At 40.9% G+C, this 24,918-nt stretch overlaps 1 protein-coding gene across 1 annotated transcript; it reads left to right on the top strand.

The window, feature by feature from the left end:
• The first annotated feature begins 2,524 nt into the window (after positions 1 to 2,524).
• On the top strand, positions 2,525 to 24,150 carry alx4a (ALX homeobox 4a). Its single transcript, XM_080759548.1, has 4 exons — positions 2,525 to 3,122; positions 13,153 to 13,475; positions 18,573 to 18,701; positions 20,739 to 24,150. The coding sequence occupies exons 1-4, from the start codon at positions 2,783 to 2,785 to the stop codon at positions 21,057 to 21,059; spliced, it is 1,113 nt and encodes a 370-aa protein (XP_080615674.1). The 5' UTR covers positions 2,525 to 2,782; the 3' UTR covers positions 21,060 to 24,150.
• The last annotated feature ends 768 nt before the right edge of the window (positions 24,151 to 24,918 follow it).

Genomic DNA, 24,918 nt, shown 5'->3' with positions numbered 1-24,918 from the left:
CTATGTTCCATCTTTATTTACAGCAGTTACAGGGATAATACTCTTTTACAGTGAGACTTCTTGGACGTGCACTAGAGCCAGACATAGACTGCATGGAGCAACAGTAACACATACAGCTTTGAACAGTTTCTGTTTTGCCAGGGTTTATAGTTTGACTAAACCTCCCAATTGGTGATGATTAATTTGTGTGGAACTTACTTTCTACTGTACACCAGAAAAATTACAGTCAGTAATTATGTGTGATGCCACTTGTTGAACCAAGACATGGAACTAAAAGCAATCTAAGTTCAACCATGATCTCTTAATGATATTGTATGCTATACATTTAATCTAATGAACATTAATGAGAATATATTGGAACTGTAAAAAGATGCAAAGAGAGGACTTATTCATTGTAGCCTCATGTCTGTCTCGCAAGCACTCACTCTCGCACTCACACGCACAGTCGCACTCGCACACACACGACGCACACTCACTCACACTCACTCACTCACTCACTTACAGTATAGCCTACGAATGTGTGCATGCATCATGGAAACACAAGTGTGTGAATTTATTTGCATACTGTATACACAATGTATGGCTGTCACTACTTCTCCTGAAATGCAGACCTGTACCTCTGTGTGGGACTGTGCGCCCTGACATATAACAAACATCCAAGGTGACATCATGTCTGCTTGGCAGCATGTAGGGACGGTGACCAAGCCAGGCTACAACTGCAGTGCAGTGGGTGATGGGTGAAATTGATTGATTTTATTTCACAGTATGTATGTGTACATTTCAAACAAAAGCACAACACAAAAACTGTTACTTAATTTTGGACAAACCATGATCAAGCATTGTTTACAACAGGGTCCATGCACCATTTTAAATTCATCAGAACATTTAGGGGCGTACAAATATACACTGTACATGACTTGTGTACAATATACGCATGTACAGTATGGGAAGGGGGGGGGGGACTCAGACTTAATTTCCGGGGATAGTTTCGAATTGCAGCTGACCGTATAAGTGCCCTTTGAGAGCGGTTTTGAAGGAGTCAAGGGATATGGACCAAATTTGGACGTTTATGTTTTTTACATTATTAGAATATTACACACACATCTTATTTTTATGTTAAGTCAAATCCCAATATAATATTCAAAGAGAGCGATGAACAAAGCAGAAACACTGAGTTGAAATTGTACATATAGTTGTAAGGGACTTGGGGACAGTGTTCAGAATATAGCAAACCAAATGGGACAAATTTGTCACAATGATTTGTAATTCAAATTTCCCTAACCTAACCTATAACCACCTAACCTATAACCTAAACGTGGAAAAAACTAATTCAACACACTGTGGTGGATATAGGAGCTTGTATAACTATATCATAATATAATACGGAGATGTAGCCCATTATGGAAATATCTTGGCATATTTCTATACTTTATTAGTTTATTATTATTATTGGAAAGTGTAGCCTATTATATGCATTGAATATTAACTCTGAAAATGAGAATCCAGCCAAGATCAACATACATGTATGCATGCCCTCTGTTATTTCGTTAATTGCAAACATTCAGTGAATGACTTATGGCCCCACACACACACGCACACGCGCGCGCGCGCACACAGGCATATAAGCCTATATTGAAAAGATATATATTTGGGTCCTGCAGCAAAATAACGATCGGGATTTTGCTGTGTAGCTCTCTTTATAGTGTCGCATTCTCGCATAGCCCTAATAGGCATAAATATAATGTACATTTGAGGTTGGTGAAAATGTTACATAATGGTATATGCTCTTGGGTAGGAAATGCAACAAAAAGTTGCCTATATAGTTTACCCTAATGCATGTCTCCTTTTTCATATTTTTACATTAGTCTTGCATGTTATATGAATCTCGACAGAACTGGAAACATGAGCTATATCCTACGTTTCCATGATTTTGTGTCAAAATAATTAAACGTGTGTGTGAGTTTTTTATATTTGGTTTACATTTTTCACGTGAAGAACTATTATTAACATAAATCCAGCCTATAGGCCTACTTGAATGGCAGCATAACGAATCACTATATATAGGTATATCATATACAGTATGCCTATCATAGGAGGCCAAACACGATCTAACTATCTGGTGGTTGACATTCAGAAAACAGATGGATGACTTCCCCTCGACAAACCATCACTAATGAAGCGGAAAATTATGTCCTCTGCCTCACAGTAGGCTTCTATCAATTATATGCTATAATTCATATCCTATCACATGTGTTAAAGCCCCCACATATTTTTGCTACAAAACGTTTTTTCTTCACACAGCGAAGGTCTGACCTCACCCGTTCATTTCATCAATATAATCACTCGGGAGAGAGAGAGAGGTCTTGAAGACAGTCAGTCAGTCAGTCTGCAGTCACACGGCTCATCTGGTACCGCATCATCCAGAGAGCCAGAGAGACGATCTTTGTGCACACAGTGCAGCATGCTCTAAACTTGCAGGAGAGTTTTGAGTGCTTGGTCGACAACGACAGTGGTTCCTGGAAAAGATCTGAATGGTTTTATAACCAATTCCAGCTGTAGGCCTACTCTGGTGTATGTTGAGTAACAGTTGTGTGTGAGTCGGTCCGTGCACGGGCGCGCGTATTTCTGTGCGTTCATCTCTATGAGGTATAGAGAGAGGGGGAGTGAGAGACAGAGAGAGAGAGAGAGAGAGAGAGAGAGAGACTGAGAGAGAGAATTTGCTTCCCTTTTACAAAAGAAAAAAGTTTCGACGTATTTTTCCTTCCCTTGACTTTTTTTAGGCATGAACGCGGAGACCTGCGTGTCATACAGCGATATGACATCCATGGATTCATACTATAGCGCCTCTCTAACGCAAGGTAGTAGGGATCATCACCCATCGAACCCTTTTAGGACATTCCAAGTGAGTGACACCAAATACAGCCCCACTTTCCTGCCCAACAAAGGTCAGGCTTACGGAGAAAAGTCCCGGAGCCCATTCCAACAGGAGTGCCAGTCATTGGATGCCACTGCTGGGGACGGCACTTTCAGCAAATACCACATCTTCACACAGCAGAGGTCTTCTTGCAAAACACCACCCGAGGAAGGCAAACTGCACAACGGAGCGCTCACCCCTTGCTATGGTGAGTACAAAAAAAATACATTCAATATACTTTATTATTATTTGCATAAACTATCGCGTTGTTTAATGTTTTCTGCTACTTGTGTTTTGAATGAAAAAGCAGATATTCAATCTTCGGCATGCCCGTTTTTCTTTGATTGATTCGATTTCATCCATTGTGTGCACAGCAGCCTCAGCTGTATTCCTTTCAAAGAGCTGATTCCTTGAGCTTTTATACAAACTTGCTTCTGTATGTATTTACACAATTAATTCACAGGACTTCACAACTTACTGCCAATATTAGGGCAATAACTACCCCTGGGATAGATCTTCTCAAATTTTCCCGTTGTCGACAGAATTAAATTAGGACACATGTAATGCGATAATCTTCATTACAATCCTTAATATTGGGACTGAATCGGACAATTGAATTAACACGTTTTCAGATAGCCTAGTGGGCTCTGTAACTGCACACGTGACCTGCCATCACTGCAATCATGGCCATCAGGACTTAGTATATAAGCTATACGTGCATTATGCAAAAACAAGATGCAATTGCATTATGAAGCAGCAGGTGTGCGAGCGCGCGCAACAACGCACTCATGAACGAACACACCGTCTCTCACTCTATACACACACACACACACACACACACACACACACACACACACACACACACACACACACACACACACACACACACACACACACACACACACACACACACATGCTATACGTGAGAACCAAAAATATCAGGCGAATAATTCAGAACCCATTTCAGATGCCCAAACTGTGTAATTATAGGCTAATTGAACAATGCAATTGTGGAACCAATTTCTGACATGTTCTCTTTTTGGCATATAGCCTACTGAATCTAAAATGCATCTCTGGCCGACTATAAATGTAACTCAATGTAATTGCTTTCTCCGTTAGAGGTGCGACAGTCAGAGATATGACTGAGCTAAGTGAAAGTGCTCATATACAGTATAGCCTCATAACCCTCATTCAATCCATATTCGTCGGTTTCATCGACAACACTGCCGTCACATCGATGTTCTTCCGTTTTTCTCACCAGACATTCATCAGAGTGACTCAAGTATACAGGCTATTGTGGTTTAAGATATTATTATTATGCATTTCTTCCCCCTTTATTTTCCCTTTTCCTTACAGGACGTCTCATCCCAATTTCGAATGTTTCAATTTCCTTACATTTGTTTTAAGAGATATTGGACTTTATTGACATATTCATCAAATGTTGTTGCATAGGGCCAATAAATAAATAAATAGCCTACACATTAGCCTGTTGTAAAATAAATGTCTCCAAGTATCCAACATAATAAAGTACAATCGGCTAAGACTATAAGACACAAGTGGCTCGACTGTATAAATATATAAATGCCAGCAAAGCTGCCTGTAAAGTTTAACTTTTAAAGCCAAATTTGACGATCATCAACATTACTGCTTACAGCATGTATAATAATCATAATTAGTCATTAATTAATCATTAATAATTCTAACAGAAACATGCACTTTTTGCAAACATGCAATAATTATAACAGAAGCATGTCGTTTTTGGAACGCCCTGCATTGCAAATTGTGGTAATTATTGGGTTAGTGGAAGACATGTATAGGCTTTAATAATGCTGTTTTGACAGATCATGACACGAATAGTGATTGATCCTTTATAGGTCAAATATCTTAACAGTTATCTTAACAATATTTGAGTCTCAAACATTTTGATAATAGCCTACAACGGTATCGGCTATACCAGGCCAGGCATATTGATTTGGTAAAATGAAAATAACAAATAAATAAAATGAAAATATAGTAGGCTATAGGATAGGCTTGCTGTGCACATCATAATGGTTGCTTTATACCAGGAACGCCATGTATAAACTAAACGTTTTAGAATAAAAATAAACGTTTCTTAAACAACAGAAGAAGCATGAGCTATATAGCCTTAATTCGAGAGGGACATGCAGTTTGCATGCAGCAATAAGTTACACGAAGAAAAAGCTACTAGTTTTGTCATAAATTAGGCTAATTAAATTGTAGCCTATATATTATTGTTTTTGTTTTCTTAAATTCATGCAATTTTATTAGAAGTGAGAATTGAAATATTAAACGTCTCAGTGCGGGGGAGATAGGCAAGCTAACCCTGCAGCGTTTATTTTGGCCCGATCTGTTAGATTATATAATATAGACTTATTAGACTATATCTCCATTCGTGGGAATGGGATGCTGTCGTTGCCTGCAAAAAGAACAGATACAAAGTATTATGCCATTAAGGCATCGCCATATGACGCGCAGATCTAGCTTATACAGATCTGTTCTTTTTGGCCAGCCTGGCTGGCCAAACCATCGTAGGGCAGGCTACTGCGCGAAGTAGGCTAGACATGATGATATGGCCATAAGGCCAATAATAGGTTAGCCGCACTTATACAACAGCATCAGTGGCAATAATTATAAGGGAGTTAATGCGAGTGTAGAAATAATAAAGCATGAAAATGTACGGATCTGCATCATCTGCCTATTAAAGAGATCTCAAGCATAGGCTATGCGACTCAGATGTCAGCGATAGACCTCTATTTCCCTGCATGTTCAACATGATTTGTAGCCTATACGTCTCAAACGCAGATATGGCTATTCGGGCAAATTTACTTTTTGTTTAGGCAATTCATATATATACTCTTGTCTTCATGTGCTATAACCTATGAACAGTTTCATCACCATGGCGTCGTTTTTCTTTTCTTTTTTTAATTTATGCATGCTAGGCGGGCCTACTTATATATTTATGTTCCTTTTGTGGCTTCGTTTTATAAATTCTAAGCATTCATTTAATTGTGATTCATGGAGCAATGTAGGCCTAATAATCTCCTCATTGAGATGCGTGACGGGGATTTAAATCGAACGGCATTCATCCAAACAATGAGGAAAGAAAAATAGGCCTATAGCGTGATGAAACTTTGACTGATGGAGTGGCGATTATGGTTTGGGGAAATGCAATAAAAAAGGCAATTTCCTTAAGCATTGTCAGCTTGTAGATTCTGCTATATTTTTGCAGAACGTTCAGTAATTGATTAATTCACTGAGACATTCATCAGTGTACAGTTCACTTCAAACTGTTTCCTCTATATAGTGCAGTGAAACCCAATATGAAAATTATTGGTAAAACACTAAGATTCTAATGATAATATAACATTGATATTGGGGGGGGAAATGAATGTAAAAAAAAATCTTGTTTTTTCTCTGGAGGCTAAAACCTTAAAACATGTGTCACCATACTGAAATAGGACCATAAAGTGTAGCCTATACACATCATTTGCATCAATCTGATCTGGAACAGCAATCAATTTATCGATTGATTGATCATTCAAATAAATTAAAATGCACACGGCCCATGCACCCATCTTAGATTGTGGTCAGCTGGGTTCGTCAGATTGGTGGGCCGAGGAGTGGCGAGGACGCTTTCAAGACTTTCACATATATATAGAATATAGGGCCCTATAGCTGTTCCAGAAACGGTTGGGAACCACTTGTTGTCTCAGTGTCATCTCTGACCTGCTAACTTTCCTGCCATCATGGGTGGAGGGGACGGGTGGGGTCCTCTGTGTTTACAGACACATAGTAAACCTATGGCATCAAAGCGGTGCCATTTGTAATATTTGGCTCAGAGTTATTTGTAACAAATGTTAATTTAACTAGCAAAGTGTTTATTGGAATGATCTATTGTAACTATATAGCTGGAGCATGTTTTGATACTCTCTTTTTGCAACGTAAACCAAGATGTGCATTGGTCTTATAGCAATAACATACAACCAATCGAAGATCAAAGAAGCAGCACTTGTCATCAATTCATCATACTAGAAACTAGATAGATCTTATTCATTCATTATTGGGAAAAGTGACGATTACAGTCACACAACGAAAGTTAAAGTAACACTCATTTTGCTTAACAATTCTCCTGTCTTGCAATTGTAGCCCAATTGTGTTTTTACCCTATAGTAAACAGTAAGATCTTCAATGTTCATTTATCCATTAACAGTGAGAGCGTAAACATGTAGCTAAAGGTCCATTTGGTTGCATTTCTACAGAGCTAAATGAACACTCACTGTTTAGAGGTGGTTAATGGATACAATAGCACTATTATTATCAATGTGCTTGTGTCACTCTTGTGAATTCTTTCTTCTGCTGCTGCTATGCTGTATAGCACAACCATTTTAGTCCCTCTTAATGGCCGTCTCCGCTGATTGGTTTGAGCAGGGAGTAATGGGAACCAGTCATGAAGCGTAGACAACCAGGGCACACTTCAGCAGGTCGATGACATGAGTGGAGGTGACAGGGACTCAGGATCGTTTTACCATTTAGTTTAAGTTTTGGCACAGCAATTTACATTAGCCTCAATCTGCATGGCCCAGTGAGAAAATCAAAGCTTCAAAAAGGCTCATATAGAATCCAGGCCCTGTGCAGACTGAACAGAGAGCCATCATGTATGTACATAATGTGTGTGTGTGTGTGTGTGTGTGTGTGTGTGTGTGTGTGTGTGTGTGTGTGTGTGTGTGTGTGTGTGTGTGATAGATCTTATTTAAAAAATGTTATTGTGTCACAATATTGTACAGGTTTCAGGACATTTCATTTCAGATGTTGTTTTGAATAGGATGCATTTGCCCCAAGTATATAAAGGACCACATAGTGGTGTAATTAAAGTAAAACCATAAACATTTGTAACAAACAAATGAGTCGCCCACAGCAGTGCTCAGTAAAACCTGAAGTGGTGATTTAACTCTGACACAGTTCACCATCTCAGTATTAAATTAACACTTCAGATGTATTATGCCTCTGCAATATAACTCGCACTATACTTGGGTTCTTTGTTGTGGTGTTTACTGCTATATGAGGAACAACAGCAGATCTGTTCTATAATATGCTATTTCAACACATGCGTAAACTGTGTATTAATCCATTATGGTATTTTTAATGACTGTATCCTTGGGAAATACTTTGAATGCTCAGTGAACCTCACTGTGAAGGGGGTTTCATTTCAGATGCTTGGCACAGAAAACACCCACTTGAATGCAACAATCTCTTTCAAACAGACACATATTTGGGATTAGAGAGAGAGAGAGAGAGAGAGAGAGAGAGAGAGAGAAATAAGTTGAAGAAGTTAAGGGACAAAGAGGAGACGGGAGCGAGAAAGAGAGCGAGAGAGATGATTTATATGTATTCTGGATGCACTATATTTTGTTTTAATGGTCTGCGCACTTTATAGCAGCCTGCTGGGATAGGTCTTCTCTCTATGCAGTCGGTAGAGTTGAATTTCAAAGTGAATGGTACCCAGCAGGTTCTGGTCTAAAATTGCTACATGTACACATGGATTTTGTGTCTGTGGCGTACTACACACATGCGCCGTCCTTGCAAAAATATTGCTGATATGAGCAAATGTGCGGTGCGTGTGTAGGCTAAGAGTGTGTCAGCATGCGTGTGAGTATTCTTGTGTGTATTTTATCCTGAACTTTTTCGATGACTGAAACTGACACCACACTTGACACATAGTGTTATGCTATTCATAGTGGTGTCATTTGTGCTTTCCACAAGAGACAAGGTCAGTTAAGAGGAACAGAAACATTGAAACTGAAACTACATCTCCATCTCCATCTGCTCATCAATTTGTGATTAGCTCTGGTTTTGCATACAGCAGTGTTGACAGGCAGCCACTGCCGATGCCAATTCTATGTGGTGTCATCATTACTCACAATCCGAAACCGGGGGCATCACATGTCAGGCACAAACCTTGTATTTCCAAAAACTTAACTTTTTAGGAAATGGAACCTGTGTTCAATGGATCCAATGTAGTTATTATTAAACTGTTGTTAATGCTAAAACCCACAGACAGATCACTAACCTGAGACCTCCTTATTTTGGGCATGCATTATAGGTGAAAAACTTTATTTTGTCATATGATGAAGCTTAAAAGAGAAAGAGGCTTCAGTCCACTCAGCTTATGTATCAGTTAGTCAGCCTATATGTAGCCTCACAACAAGTGAGCCTCAGAGTTGGCTGAAGTTGAGAGGACAAAGCTCCTTATTACAGCCCACTCCATATAAGATGTAAAAACAAACTCAATTAGAGCTACAAATAAATACTTAGCTAGCACACATTTCATCTGCTTCCTGCAGCTAGTTAAAAGACTCGAGACATTCTCTCCCTCCCTCCACCTTTCTCTGTCCTTATAGCCTCATGTGCACTGTGTGTGACGGTGTGTCTCCCTTCTGTCCATCTCTCTCCTGCTAATTGTTGTTAGTATTTGGCTATTCCCATCCACAGTTCGAGAAACGTTTTGTTGTCGATCCCTTTTGACCGCTGTGGGGTGTCTAATTTATAATGTTTCTTTTAAACACTGTGAGCTGACCCCAGCTACCTCAGCCAGTAGAGTATAGGAAGGCACCCTGCTGCTTTACCAGCCAATTAAATTACACTTTGATGTGACCCCCTCATTTTTAAGTAAGAAATAATGGCTGTACCCCAAAAGATCTGACCCACGCCAACTTCTACCCAAAGGCACCATGCCAGAAACCAAGTACTATATACGTGTAGGCCTACTTACATAATCATATAGTACATGTATAGGGCACACACACACACACACACACACACACACACACACACACACACACACACACACACACACACACACACACACACACACACACACACACACACACACACACACACACACACACACACACACACACACACACACACACACACACACACACAGGGATATTCAGTGGTGCTTTTAAAGCGAAAATGTAGATCCTGCATGTAAAGTGGAGTTTACAAGAACCGTTCTCACTCTGCTGACAGGTCAGGTACAAATACTCTTCGACATTAAACACTAGTTGGTCCTTTAGTTTAACATTTCTCTTCACAGCCAAATTTGAGTTTGTTTTGAAATACACTGTATATGTTTTACTTGCTTGGTTTTTCTGGAACATTCTCTCAGCACATAAACTAACGGCACCAACCTGCACCAGCTGGCACACTTTTTGCCTACTGTAGGTTACATAGGGATAGGGAATTATTTCAGTTACACATTGAGAAAACAATTGTAATATTGATTCCAGCCTCAGTGTGTGAGACAAAAAAAAACACAAAAAACATCCTGGAACGTTTTCTCATGTCTTTCATGTCAGCAGTAACTGGTGAGGAATCTAGAATCCATTGGAGCGAGAGGGAAAAGGAACATTCTGTGGTTGCATCTCAAAACATTTTGTACAGCATATTAATTTGAATAGAAAACACACACTTGCAAGAAAAGTCTTGAGTTTGGGAGGTCGATTCTTGCAGCTAGTACTTTTGTCAAGTGCTGGGTCTACTCCAGAACCAAAAACTATACTAACTAGCACTACTAGCTGATATAACTGATGAACTACATCATGTCATTTGGCTCAAACTTTTAAGCACATCATACTTTCATAATGTCTGAGAGAGGCAATGTTTTCCACAGCAAGGCCTCCCAACTCCCCTTCTTCACTTGTTCCACAGGGATACCTTGAAGGTTTTCTCATGTTCCCCCTCCATATGGTCTGACCTCAGGGAGTGCTCACTGCTGTGCACCTTGGGCCATGGAGAGGCCTGCAGCCATGCCTGATAGCAGGGATAACAAGCAGGAGATTGTCACAATACTGTGCCTGCCAACAACCCATCAATGACATGACATATAAACAACAGCCTTTGATCATGACGGAGCTACTGATTTCAAACAGCTTGACAGCCCTGCCTTGTGGCAGCCATGGTTGCAGGCCAGGGGAATATGGTGAAATAACTCGAAAATATTTACGTTGGGATAAAACACACTTGCTCCTTTCATGACTAACAGGATGTGTCAGTCATGGACAGCACAGCAATGTTGGAGCTATTACACCCCCGACCAGGGTCCTGCCACCCAAACATGGGTCCTTACTCCTTAGACCCAGTTAGGTTACAGTTACAGGTACGCTCGCCCCACTACTCTACCTAGCTGTAAATAACAAACATAATTCATGTTTGTGATTATTTAAAAAGGTATTATCATATTAATTTATCATTGTTAAGTTCACTCTGTATATCCACGGGCATAATAGCATGATGATGCCATTACAAAACATGGGCTACATGCTAGAAATGTGAATAATAAAACGAAATTAACTGCTAGAAGGTCGTAAATTAACTTAATTAAGCAGTCACCGTCTCAAATAAATCTGTATACAAGATAATTTCAGATAGGGATGGAAATACTAAATTAACTGTTAACTACATAAAAAAAATATCGCAGGGGCGAGTTGGTAAAGGGGCGAGCAGTCTCGTATTCGTTACTAGGACCGAGGAACAGGCAGCATCTCTGCCAGATAGATAATAAAATAAAATAAAATAATAGGCAAGCATAAAAAGCATGAACACTTCAGTTCTACAAAGACAGTGTTCTATTTCACCAACTGTCTGTGTTGGATATTTTTTTCAGTTACTTGTATTGGAAATGAAAGAGACTGTGTATTATGCAAATCACTAGAGGCTAGACGGTCAATGACAAATGACAAGCACACATTTTAAAACACCATTTCTGCACAGCGGCAGAAGCAACAGCAACAGCAATAAACAATAATGTAGATGTCTTACCTATATTTGGGAGAAAGTGCCTTGCCTTGCCCCATGATTTAACCAACTAGGCAATAGTTTATTAAATGAGTTTACAACATGCTCTGCAGCTCAAATGTAAACAATTGGTGCAACCATTAACAGGTTCCTGTGTCACGCTGTGCCTGTTACAAAGGTTCCTACTACCTAAGCAACAGACACCCATATTACCCAACACCTTTTTCAACATCTATTTTATTCCCCAAAGTTAAATACATAATTGTTGTAATATGAATGTGTGTGTGTGTGTGTGTGTGTGTGTGTGTGTGTGTGTGTGTGTGTGCGTGTGCGTGTGCGTGTGCGTGTGCGTGTGCGTGTGCGTGTGCGTGCGCGCGCGCGTGTGTGCGTGCGTGCGTGTGTGTGTGTGTGTGTGTGTGTGTGTGTGTGTGTTGCTGTGCTATGCTGTGCTGAGTGCTGAGTGCTGAGAAATGCACAAGGAGTCCATAAACACACACATCTCCTGGCTCTAACTTGACAAAGATTTAAACAAGTCAGAGATATAAGATGCACAGGTCCTGAAAATAACCTCACATCTTGATCTTTGAGAATCAAGGCAAGCTAGGAAATGATGCAGTGCTTAGAATCACCACTAGACTGAGCCAGAGAGAGTTTCCTGACAGGGTGGCTGTGGTCTCATAAAGCATCATGAAGCTATAAACTTGAAACCTTTGTTCTATAAACCCTTTCAAATACCATATCCTCTGAAATAAAATATTACAAATTGAACTGCAATTCACATTGTGGGTAAAAGAAAGTTCAGATAGAGAGTTCATATGAAGAGTTCAAAGAAGAGGCTTTTGATGATGATCTAAGCTTGTGGAAAAGAGCACAAAGAGTTATCAACATAGAAAAGCACACTGGCACACAGAGGATTATGGGAATTTATAATCAGTGTGTGGACATGTGTGCATGTGAACATGCCTAGACATTACTGTCCAACAAACTCCTGCTGACGGCCAGTTGCCACTTGCCAGTTTAGTTTTCAGCAGTTTTCTTCTTCTTTATCAGACTACATTTGTAGCCAGTGTCTCTTCCATATGAGATAGCAGTATTATTGATGAACTGCAACAGGAGATCTAGATAAACACTCATGCACAGATTGACAAACAGCCTGACAGATTTCACAACAGTTTGTCACACAACATAACTCAGAGAAAGAAGAATCTGTTCCTGGCGCTTCAGAGCATAATATACCATAGATTCTATCTTCATTTTCTTTCATTTCTATCCAGTGAACATGACATGCTGTGTCAATGTCAATATGTCTAATAAAGAATTAAACTGCCTTTCATGCATTCCTTTATTGTTACCTTGTTATAATTATCACGATTCACAATCAAAATAACTTCTAATGGTCTTTCTCCCCGTGTCTCTGCCAGGTAAAGACAGCACAGGTCTCCCAGACTCTGAACTGACCTCCCAGACCTCTGACACTCCGGGAATGGACGTAGGCTATCTGGGGATAAAAGACCAGGCCGCCAAGGTCTCTTCTGATAGGCCTCTAGGCACCGACCTGGCGAGCCCACTGGATAAAGGTGATGGTGCGGAGAGCAACAAAGGGAAAAAAAGACGGAACCGCACCACCTTCACAAGTTACCAGTTAGAGGAGCTGGAGAAGGTCTTCCAGAAAACACACTACCCTGATGTGTATGCCCGTGAGCAGCTGGCACTGAGGACTGACCTGACTGAAGCCCGCGTGCAGGTGCAGTGTAATACACATTTATGAAATAAGTCATCGTTGTGTTTTTGTGGCTGAGGGTTTTAAGCAGCCCTGGACAGCAGATAAAATATAGATATTTTAGCCCTCTACGAGAGCCAGAGACTAGCTTAGGAAAACGTTCCTTTTTAGTCATATGGAATTGAACATGTTCTATGATTGTTGGCTATAATAGTTACAAAACCAAAGAGACAACCAGAGCTGTTTTTAACAAGTTCAAGTCAGTAGGTTAATCCGGACCTGTGATAGAGATATATATTTGAAGTTGCATTCTTTGAATAAGCTATTGCTTCAGGGTTTTACTGGATCAAATATGATTACATTTTTGCTTTCAAGTCTCAAGTCAAGTTTAAAGCAGTCAAGTCACAAGTAAATCAAGTCAAGTCTCACAGCAGAGGAGTACAAGATAAGTCGAAGGCCTGAATTTCATGACTTTAGTCTGACTTGAAGCCAAGTCTACAGCTCTAGAGAGAACAAATTCAATATCAAATATACACATCATTGAATAAAACCGACACATGTCAATCTTTTATGCTGGACAGAGTAAGGAATAAAAACAATTGTAGCATAATCAAGCAACGAGTTCATATATCCACATGGCTGTGCCTTCCAGTAAATCAAACAAGCTCTCCATCAGAGAGCAGCAGACAATATTTGGAGAGCAGAACCTCATGGATCCATCAACATCTGCAGCTCTGCAGAGATAACGTCACTCATGGAACAGCGTGAGAGATTTATCTGCTAGTGTGGGAGTAGAGGGAGAAAACGAGAAAGGGAGTGAGAGCCAACACAGGGTGGGGGGAGGTGGGGGGAGAGGGGCAGAGGGTCTGAGGTTTGGGCTGTCTGGGCCTCATATGTTCATTGTCAAGAGAGCAGACTGTCATTAACATACTAGGAGACACATTCTACTCTGCTCCAGCTTCCATCGTGTTCTCTACCCTACACCTGAACCTGAGCTCAGTTATGCTAGCAGCTAGTCAGCCCTGCGGCATCCTACCCCGAGACCTGAAACCTTCCTGTGACCTTCCTGGTTGATTTGCATATAATCCTTTCATGACCACCCTTGCATTCCAACTTCGTTGGACAGCAGACTATGAGGCCGTGTGTGTGTGTGTGTGTGTGTGTGTGTGTGTGTGTGTGTGTGTGTGTGTGTGTGTGTGTGTGTGTGTGTGTGTGTGCACGTGCGTGCGTGCATGCGCGTGTGCATGCATATGTGTGTATATGTGTGTGCGTGCGCGCGTGTGTATATGTGTGTGCGTAAGCTTGCATGTGCATAAGTGTGTGCACCAGGACCAGAGACAACTAGAAGCCCCTGGATTCTCTGTGTTTTTCTTTCATTAACTTCCTGTTCAGAGAGGAATGTGTCCCCGCTGTGGTCTCCAGTGAAGGTGTGAAAAACCTTCCCATGAGCTTTTTAAGCAAGCTGAGCGTTTGTTCTTTCTGATCATGAGCTTGACAACATAAACAACTTTTTTAAACAACTTTTTTTGAGAAGCATTTCCCTGTTGAATCAGAATCAGAATCAAACTTTATTGTCACATCACATTACAAGTAACATTACCATCACATGACAAAGATTCAACATCTTCACGCATCTCTTTGTCGAGCGACTAGTGTCTGGCCTAGTACCGTGACTGAATGGTGGGAGAGAAAAGAGGAAAAAGTGAAATTACCCCCAGATTAAATCCAGTCTTTTACATGACGTGCTGGAACAGTGACCATGCAGAAAAAAAGCCTAGCAGTGAAACACAGGAAGTGTCTGCAGCCAGAGGGTTATAACTCAGACTCTGAAGGTATGCTTCTCTGCTGTGCTCCTCTCGCTATCACACAGAACCGCCTGCTTTCAGCTGGTCTTGGCTTTACAGCCCCTAGCCTTCCCAGCGGCCCTCTTAAAACACTCAAGTTAAAAAGATAAAAGAGACAAGATGCCTCGTCAGTCAAATAGCAGGGCTGCGCAGCACTTTATCCAGGTCATTCACACGAAGATGCGCTCACAGCTCATGAATCTCTGGGTTATATTGTAAGTGGACAAACCCAATGCGGGAGTTTGGAGGTGGGGATTTCATAACATCTTCTTTGGTTTTTGAGTTGATTTAGTTGACGTACCTACAACATTTGGTATTGTGGTAAAGATGGTGATATCATACCTCGTTGTATGGTGGCTCTGGTGTGACAGAACAAGAGAGCTTTATTTAAAATGTTAGCCCTGGAGATGTTTGCTTTTTCTGTCTTCTGGTTTCAAAGGGAGAGAGTAAGTTCAGCTCTGAGTCATATGCACTACAGATACACGGGAAGGTCAGGGTTCACGGGTCAGGGGTTTCAACAACATTGCGTCTCTCAAGCTCACCATTCTGTCAGTCTAAAAAGCTCAGAGAGTCAAGATGGTCTTTGACAAGTAGAGTTCAGCATGCAAACACAGGTGTTCATATGAGCTTACACTTCCAAACTGGTGACTGAAGCTATGTCTGTGTAGTCATTTAACCACTTAAGCCCTATTTCAAAACTAGAAAAAGAAAAAAAAAAGAAAAGGAAAAAAGGAACGCCTCACATTGCAACATATATCTGCTCTTTTAGCTTGAAAATTCCTGCTTTTTTTGATGATCTTCACCTACCCGCCCAAAATAGGGATGCCAGGTTGAAAGTAGTAATGTCATAGTTTCGTAGTTTTTCTTTTCATGAATGAAAAGAAAAATAATACAAATTAATTTAAAAAAAGAAGGAATTTGGTTCCTCCAGATATTAAGGATTAAGGACTGAGTCACTGTCATACTTTTTGAGTTATATTATAACTGAGATAATGTCTGAAATAATCAATGGTAAGAGTGATTTATCAATCACAAACCAATTAATGAGAAGGAGCATGATACTGATTGACAAATTAGTTTGTTATTTCAAAGACATCTCAAATAATATTACTTCTAAAAACAGGGAAGTTTACTTAGCTGTGTTTTATTTAACATGGTAAATAGCCTATAAAGTAACGTGGAAATCAAATTAAACCTTACATTATGCTTTTCTGTCATGGTCAAATTGGCATCAAGCTATGTTGAAGTGAAAATTAAATAAAATAACTACATAGGTTGATGAGGCAGCTTTTCCTACATAGGAAAAGCTGCCTCATGGCAGTGTGTGTGAGCATCCAAAATGCTTTACATTAACCCATTCACACACCGGTGGTAGAGAAAACCATCCAAGGCACCAACCTGCTCATCAGGAAGAGTTAGGGGTTAACACGGAGCCCGCCAGAACCGTAGTAACTGTAGGATTAAATTAGTCGGGCAGCCCGCCAGAACCGTAGACTACGTTTTCCAGGGTTTATAGTCTTTAATTCATGTTTTAATCGGATCGCATCGGTAGCTGCCTCTCGTTAGCATAACAGTCAATGTGGGACAGTGGCCGCGGCCATTTTGAAGATGCGCGCGCATCCACTTATTACTCTATTTGCTGCTTTCCATGGCCTGTATCTCCAAATCGGCGCAATGAATGTCGTTTCTGGTGAAAACAAGGTTTTTCAACGGCCGACAGCAGGCGCTGTGATACTCGCAGTCAGGTTTTTTTCATCACCGACCGAGAGAACAACAACCGGTAAAGACACCACACACAGCATTTTGTCATCGTAACATCCGGTTACGGATATTTGGCTCTTTAAAATAAGGGTTGCGCGCGCTAAAACCATGGCAATGCGCAGTAGATAGATTAAAAGATCCTGGTGGTCAAACGTTAAGTGTCTTCTTGCTCAAGGACACTTCGATACATGGGGTTTAATTAAAGGGGGGAGCCGGGGATCGAACTGGGAAGGTTACAATTCCCAAGCGACCACTCCTGAGCCAGTGGCTTTCAGGAAAAACAAAAAATGGCAGCATCTTTCAAAAGAGATTTCAAGACCTTGTTAGTGCTACATAATTCTGAGAGAACCAACCCCAGGTTTAGACTTGGCTTCTTATGCTGTGGTGTGGAGGCTGACATGAGTGACAGCAGAGGCAGGTTATCAATCCTTGAAGCGGGTCTCTAACTTCAAAGTGTTTTGAACCCCAAACAGCCCTCCTGCTGGGGCCAGTTTGGCGTTTCTCTGCTCTTTCTCTCTGGGCTGTAACATAAATAAAGCCTCATTGTAAGTCTCTGAGCTACTTTAGCTGTCAAGGTCTTTGCCAATTACTGTCACTACTGAGTATGCACAAAATATGTTTTCCCTATAATAGCCAGCAGACTCTGCTCTAAACAAAGGTCCATCAGATAAGAGTACAGAAGTGTCTGGTTGGTTGTTAGTTACATTGTCAACACTGACTGCAAAACTAGACACCTTCCAACCTTATGCTCTATGTTTTGTATGAAGTAGGGATTAGTAGTACAAAAGAGTGAACAGTGCATAACATTCAAATAAATATAGTAGAATAAAATGAGGGGAAGGGAGAGACGGAAATTCTTGAAAACATCTAGAAAATAATACATTTGTCCATCATCCTTACCCGCCTTTATGCTAGAGGGGCAGCATCTCAAAGCCAAGAGCTTTAGGCCTCAGGAAATTAAACAGAAAATGAAAACAAGATCTTATTAGAATCCCGTATCACTTTTCAATTTCCCTAATTCTCTCCTTAGTAAAAAGGGGGGGGAAAGTTTTAATGTGTTTCAATTATAATAATAATAATAAAAAGCACCTTTCATGACATGAAATGCAGCTCAACGTGCTTGAAACGTGAAAACGTGCAAGGCATAAAACATTAAAATAATAGCAGTAATGCAATACAGTGAGGACATGAATAACAAGGAATTGTTAGTGTAGAAGAGTGTAGAAGTAGGTCTTGAGTTGCGCTTTAAAAAATAAAGACAGCCCCCCCCCCCTCTCTTACGCACGCACGCAAGCACGGTCGCACGCAAGCACGGTCGCACACACACACACACACACACACACACACTCAGCTAGGCAACGTGCACAGTGCACACGCTCTGTCAACCCAAGAAGTAGTCCTGGTGGTGGAATCTGGGAAATCAAACCCAGACACTGCAAAATCAAGACAGGGTTTTGATGGTAGGTCTCACAGAAATGAAATAAATATAAAATCCTGACTTTCTTTCACCCAGCAGGTCTGGTTCCAGAATCGTCGAGCCAAGTGGAGAAAGAGGGAGCGTTTCGGTCAGATGCAACAGGTCCGAACACACTTCTCGACAGCGTACGAGCTGCCTCTTCTAACCAGACCTGAGAACTATGCACAGGTAGGCCTACAGTGAACGGTGGCAGGGGATGAGATGTTTGGGAGACATTACAAATGAATGTGTCAAACATTTTTGATTTAGCCAGATCAAAAATAGCAGATCTACGAGCTTGTTGTGAGCATCAGCTATTCTCAGCACACAACTCACCATAGTATAGTTAGTACAACAGAGTATATCAATTAAGCATTAGACAGCATTCTTCATTTTGTTAGGCTTTAAAGTCGAAGGACAGACTGTCTGCATGTGTGTATGGTGTATTTGTCTTCTTTGCCAAAGCACAGTAGAGTAGTGGGCTAGTACTTATTCTCTATAATTTCTGTGCACATCTGGCCATCACGATGACAGCCTGGGCCCCCAGCACCCTTGCCCCTGTCTCATACACCCCCCAAAACACCCCTCTCAAACACAGCTCCCTAGCAGCTTCCTGAGCAAGGACCTTGGAGTGAGGGAATCGAAACAGGAAGCATGGATATTTAAGTAGACAGTCATGGAGAGCTAATGCACAGGAGTGAACTCTGTGAATGTGAAAACTACAAGTCACTGTAATTTAGAGTTTAAAATAAATCACACCCGTGTGAAGTGAGGGGCGCTCTTATCATCGTACATCATCATTATTTGCTCAGACACATATGACGTAAATTCTCATTCATTGTCAATGGCATTTAATGTTTGTGTTAGGACAAAACATCTACACTATAGCTGAATATAGCTGCAAATCATACTTCTGTAAAGTGTGGGGCGCCCACTGTATTTATATTGGCCACACTCTTACGTTGTTAATTAGTGCCTTAAACAAACATTAAGTCCATAGACTTGGCTGGCTCTAAACAAACAATAAAGTTCATGGACATGGCTGGCTCCTAAACACACATTGTAATATCCTCAAAGTCCATAGACTTGGTTGGCAAATGATTTACGACATAAGTGCTCTAAACAAACAAAAAAATCCCATAGACTTGGCTGCCGTAATCTTCAAAAAAAGACATAATTCCTGTTTTTTAGCTGCTACCATGTACCTTTAGTGGTTGTCGTGACTTTGTCTTTGTTCACTATGTTTTTGGCAAAATAGTGAGCATGACATCAGAAAATAATATGTAAGTGATTATTAACAGTACAGGTAGTACAGTCAAAGGTTAGGCTAAAAGGATAACACGAAAATCCCCAGAGGCTTGTTTCCATTGTGGTCCATTGTACTCAATTCATCAGGAATAAATGATAAGGTATATTTACAGAGAAGGGCGGGGGTCAGAGGATACCAAGATGTTCAAGAAGACTTGTGTTGAGGACAGGAATTATATTAGGTTAGAATTGTAGGAATACAGGCTGAAACAGACCAATACAGACAGAAAGTGGAACTTTCTATATTGTTTCTATAGACCAGTGGTTCTCAAGCCTTTTCTTATCAATGACACTAATTTAGTTTCTCAGGCGCAAATCTTAGAATATATAATATTTTATTGTTGGATAATCTCTGGCAAACTAATACAAAAATAACCATTTCTTTAACATTCTCCTATTATGGCTAATTAGGTCACATGCTAAAATCAGCATTATTAGGCAACAATTTCTGTTGCGTCATACTGTACATCAGTGCATGTTATGCTTGACAGCCCAACGCTGGCAATTTCAATAAAGGATGAAGTAATGCTGATGTTTAACAATAGGCACATTTTATGGGGACCCTCTGGTAAGAACCAAACAGTGGGTCAGGACCCATTTGTGGGTCACAGACTAAATGTTATGGGTCCCCTTAGTTTTTGTTTCCTACATTTGGGTTTTAATTATTATTATTTCAAAAATAATTAAAAAAACATTCCCAAAAAAGCTCAACTTTTTATGAATTATTAACCAAATCCAATGATTTTTCTAAGTAATGTCATGAAGAAATGAAAAAGAAATCTAAGAAATTCCACGAATTAGAACAAAGAAGTAGTGAAAATAGCCGATCTGCTATTTTCACTAGGCAAATATTTAATTTCTGTTTTGGGTCACCATGGACTATAACTCAAATGCACATCCTCTATCTTTCTATCACAGATCCAGAATCCATCTTGGATTGGTGGCGGCAGCGGAGCATCTCCTGTGCCAGGCTGTGTTGTACCGTGTGACACTGTGACCTCATGCATGAGCCCTCACCCCCACTCTGCCGGCGGGGTGTCTGATTTCCTGGGTGTGCCAAGCCCAGGGGGTCACATGGGACAGACACACATGGGCAGTCTATTTGGGGGCCCACCTGGTGTGGGCACGGGCATCAACGGGTACGATCTCAACATGGACCCCGACCGCAAATCCTCCAGCATTGCTGCCTTGCGCATGAAGGCCAAGGAGCACAGTGCAGCCATATCCTGGGCCACATGATATGTTAATGCTGACTGGGAGACACTTTCTAACCCCACCCTCCTCACAAAACCCTCCCAAACAACACAAAATAACCCAATATGGAGAGTGGGCACTAAAATGTATAGCTGACATGTAAACAGCGACTACCTTAAAAAACAGGACAGAAAACACGGATGGACCCATGAAGAGACCACAAAAAGGATGATGGACACAGCATCGCTGGATATGTCTTTCTTCAGGCCAGAGACAGCAACAAGAACCATACTTGCGTTCAAGTGCTGTAATATAACTCATGCTGATGCTGTAGTATGCAAAGTCAAATGCTCAGTGTTAATTTGACTCAGAGAGGGGTTACAAATGGATAAATTAAAACTGAGGATTTTATTACTGTGTAGACAAGGCAAAGGAAAACAGTAAAACACAAATCATAGCTGAATTATTTCAAATGAATCGTGCACTTAATATTATTATTATTCCCCAAAGAATGTGTTTAATAATCCTCAAAACAACTCAAAAATAATATGAGATCATTATTCCATACTGTATTGCATGGCTTTTTAAAGCAGAAAGAGGACAGCAACATTTTCATATTATGAACTTTCTCAGCTACAACACACACCCTGGAGCTGCCCCCCTGCTTTACACATCACGCAGCACTATTTGGTTTTACCTTTCAGTATTTAAAAGTCAAAGAAAGGAAATGTGTTTTTTTGAGTGTGGGCAGAGGGAGAGATCTACCTGCCACACTTGGCCTCTGGAGGCCAGGGAGAGGAAGGGTGGAGGAGATGATGGAGGGAGGTGAGGAAGTGATGTGTGGGAGTATTGCGAGGGACACAGCAGGCCTGCTGCTCTCAGGGCTGCAGAGCCTGGGAGCACCAGCCTCCAAACACAGCCAGCACTGTTTTCAAGAGGACAAGCTCAAAGTGGACCTGCCGTACCCCTTGCATTTCCACTTTCTGAAGGTTCCACAGAGACAAGTGCCCACCAGTCAGTCAGCCTGCCAGAAATAACACCCAGAACAGCCTAGAAAGACAGCAGACTGACCTGGGGGAGGTTATACTTTATAATATTGACACTTTAAAACACTGAAAAGATGTCAGCTCTCAGCAGCTTTAAAAAAAAATAATCTTACATGTCACCATCTTTGTTAGGCAGTCTGGCGGTCTCGTAGGCTGTGTGAATATTATTTTGTGGTCTACTCGGTTTGGTTTGGTACAGGAGAAGTGTATTTGTATTTCTTTCCGTCTTTGTCACATTTCTCTCATATTCAAAGCCAAACATTTGAAGTCATCCATTGGCTTAATGCATGGATCTTTCAGATAGCTTCAGTATGGGGATTGGGGAAGTTGGCCTGAGCAGTCTGAAATTTGAACCCAGCTTCATTCATTTTTCTTTCGTCTTGGGGTCGGAGCATGGACAGTTAAAGGCATTATAAGCGTTATTTAAGTTCCCTGTCTCCTCCCTTGTTATAAAACCTTTTCGCATTTGCCTCTCAGGACATGTCTGTATACATGAGAGAAACAAGGGTAGACAAAAAGGAGATGTAATGCTGCCTTTGCTGCCATCAAACTTTGGCAAGAGCTCTGGCAATGACATAGATATGGTTTATCAGTTGGGCATACTGATATTTTAAATTTTTTCCCCAGATCTGATTTAGACCTAAGTCAAAACAAAAGGCTCTCGAGAGTTTGTAAAAGGAACCTGATACTTTGTATCTACACCTAAGGCAGTGGAACCATTTCTAATGCTTTAACCTGAACCACATTCACTCCACACATAACCTCCTGGGTAGGTATATGTGAGCCAGGATGCAGGGTATAACCTGTCAGCACAGTGGATCAACGTGGGGTCTTCCAAATTACATCCAGTTTTTACTCTGCAGTTCAAATCTAATGCGTATGCATAACTACACAGTCCATATATCCAAACTGGTCTCCTGTACAATCTGAACATGGGGCCCCTTTGCTCTCTCTCTGGTCTAACTGAGGGGGTTGCTGGGAGGGAGAGCCGTGATCAGTCCCCTGTGTTCCGGTGTTCTGGGAAAAGGACAGTGCACACAGCTGCGCTCAGGGGGTAAATGCAAAACAAACATGCCTTGCACATGCTTCCCCCTCAGCTGTCATGGCTCTGCTTTCAAAGGAGCCCCCACACTAGTGCACTGGTGCTCTCTCTCATTGCTCTCTTCTACTCATCTCCACTGGCCCAAAGTTTCAACCCCCACTTCGGGGTGCAGGGCTCTGGGGCTGGGCACAGCCGCATGGCCAACCCAGGAAGACTTTTTAATTAACACTGGGACATGTGGAGGCTGTAGATTGTGGGATTATGCGCCTGTCTTCTTGGGTCAGTTATGGTCTGCACGATGGAAGCATGGTCTCTGGAGTTTATAACAGTCTGTACAAAGCTCATGGACAGACAGTAGCTCAGGTTTACACAAACAAGATTCATTCTGTTATCATTTACCATCTTATTCAACGCTTCTGTGTTCTTATATGTTATGTTATCATTGCCAACAATCCTTTGTCTCGTGACAGCACAGTAAAGTCCATCTCATGTAGAACCAAGCCGAAGCTAGAATCCAATACAGAAAGCTACAGCTGGATAGGAGTACATAATAGGTGTATTTTTTCAAAATGTCCGGTACACAAGTGATGTCATCTTTCACAACCCTTAACCACCCCCCCCCCCCCCCCCCCCCCCCCATCTTTTAATACTACTGAAGTTAGGTAACCAGTATAAACATAATTATATTAATCTGTGTGCTGTTATGTGCATGTACAATTTATGTGCATGCAAAATGGACTGATTTGGAATGTTATATGACCCATGGAAATGTTACTAAGTTGATGTAAAATATAGTTTTATCTTTGTGAGATAACTGGTTTACCATTTGTGAGTATAATTTTCTTTCTTTTGTGTGATATGACTAGTTATAAGGACACAGTGAGTTTCAATTATTTGAACTTTTTTTCATTTCTCAAGGTGAAATATGGATAATTATATTGAGGTTTCAAAAGTTTTGAAGATTTTCATGGCTCTAAGCTATAACGTATATCATGTTTTTTCCTGTTCTCATATGTTTTGTGTGATTAAAGTACAATAAGTTATTGCACTTACAGATTATGAAGATTCAATATTTATTTCTGCACCTTTGAAATGTATGCAGGTCCAATATAATTAACATCGATACATGTGTACTGGCCAAAACTGATGTTAGTACACAAATGAATACATATCAATCATTAGAAGGATAATACAGAGCTCAAAATAACTGTTGACTTTTCACTTATTTGCAGTTTTGCATGAACTGAGACAGTGTTTCAGCACAAGACACTGGTTGTCCATGGCTTAAGAATAAAGACATGTACGATTATATGCAGAACAATACATCTTGTGAGTTCAGGGTGGCCCTCTCATTCCAGTGCACCACACTGACAGAATATCATGGTTGTGTCATTCCTGTAGTCACATTCAGAAATCCCTATGCATTTCAGCCCCTTTGAAGGGACACAAGCGCTGAAATGAGATCGCACAACCCACAAGAATGTCACACTAATTGAAGTTGACAAAAATACGAACTGCGCCCTTTTGAACTGCTGACATTGTACAGGGTGGATTAGGCAGAGTATATTAACAACAGGTGACAGGGGAGGAGGAACAGTGGAGCTGCGGACGGACCCGACCCACTGTCTCACACAGGGACTGGTTTGGACAGACACCCAATGTGGTAAAGTCCAAAGTAGACAGAGGGACACAGTCACACATCAAAGAAATGGTGTCCTGCATGTTACCTCATCTCATCCCAGAATGAACCAGCTGCACACATACTTACAGTCTTACACATTAACAGAAATGGACAGCATTATCATCATGGAATATT

The sequence above is a fragment of the Protomyctophum bolini genome, assembly GCF_963924005.1.
Source record: "Protomyctophum bolini genome assembly, chromosome: 1".
Classification (NCBI taxonomy): Eukaryota; Metazoa; Chordata; class Actinopteri; order Myctophiformes; family Myctophidae; genus Protomyctophum; species Protomyctophum bolini.
This window is presented reverse-complemented; position numbering and strand designations above follow the sequence as displayed.

Coding starts and splice junctions, on each gene's coding strand:
- alx4a (XM_080759548.1), top strand. CDS start 2,783: ATGAACGCGGAGACCTGCGTGTCATACAGCGATATGACATCCATGGAT. Junction 13,476..18,572: donor TGACTGAAGCCCGCGTGCAG/GTGCAGTGTAAT, acceptor TTCACCCAGCAG/GTCTGGTTCCAGAATCGTCG. Junction 18,702..20,738: donor GACCTGAGAACTATGCACAG/GTAGGCCTACAG, acceptor TTTCTATCACAG/ATCCAGAATCCATCTTGGAT.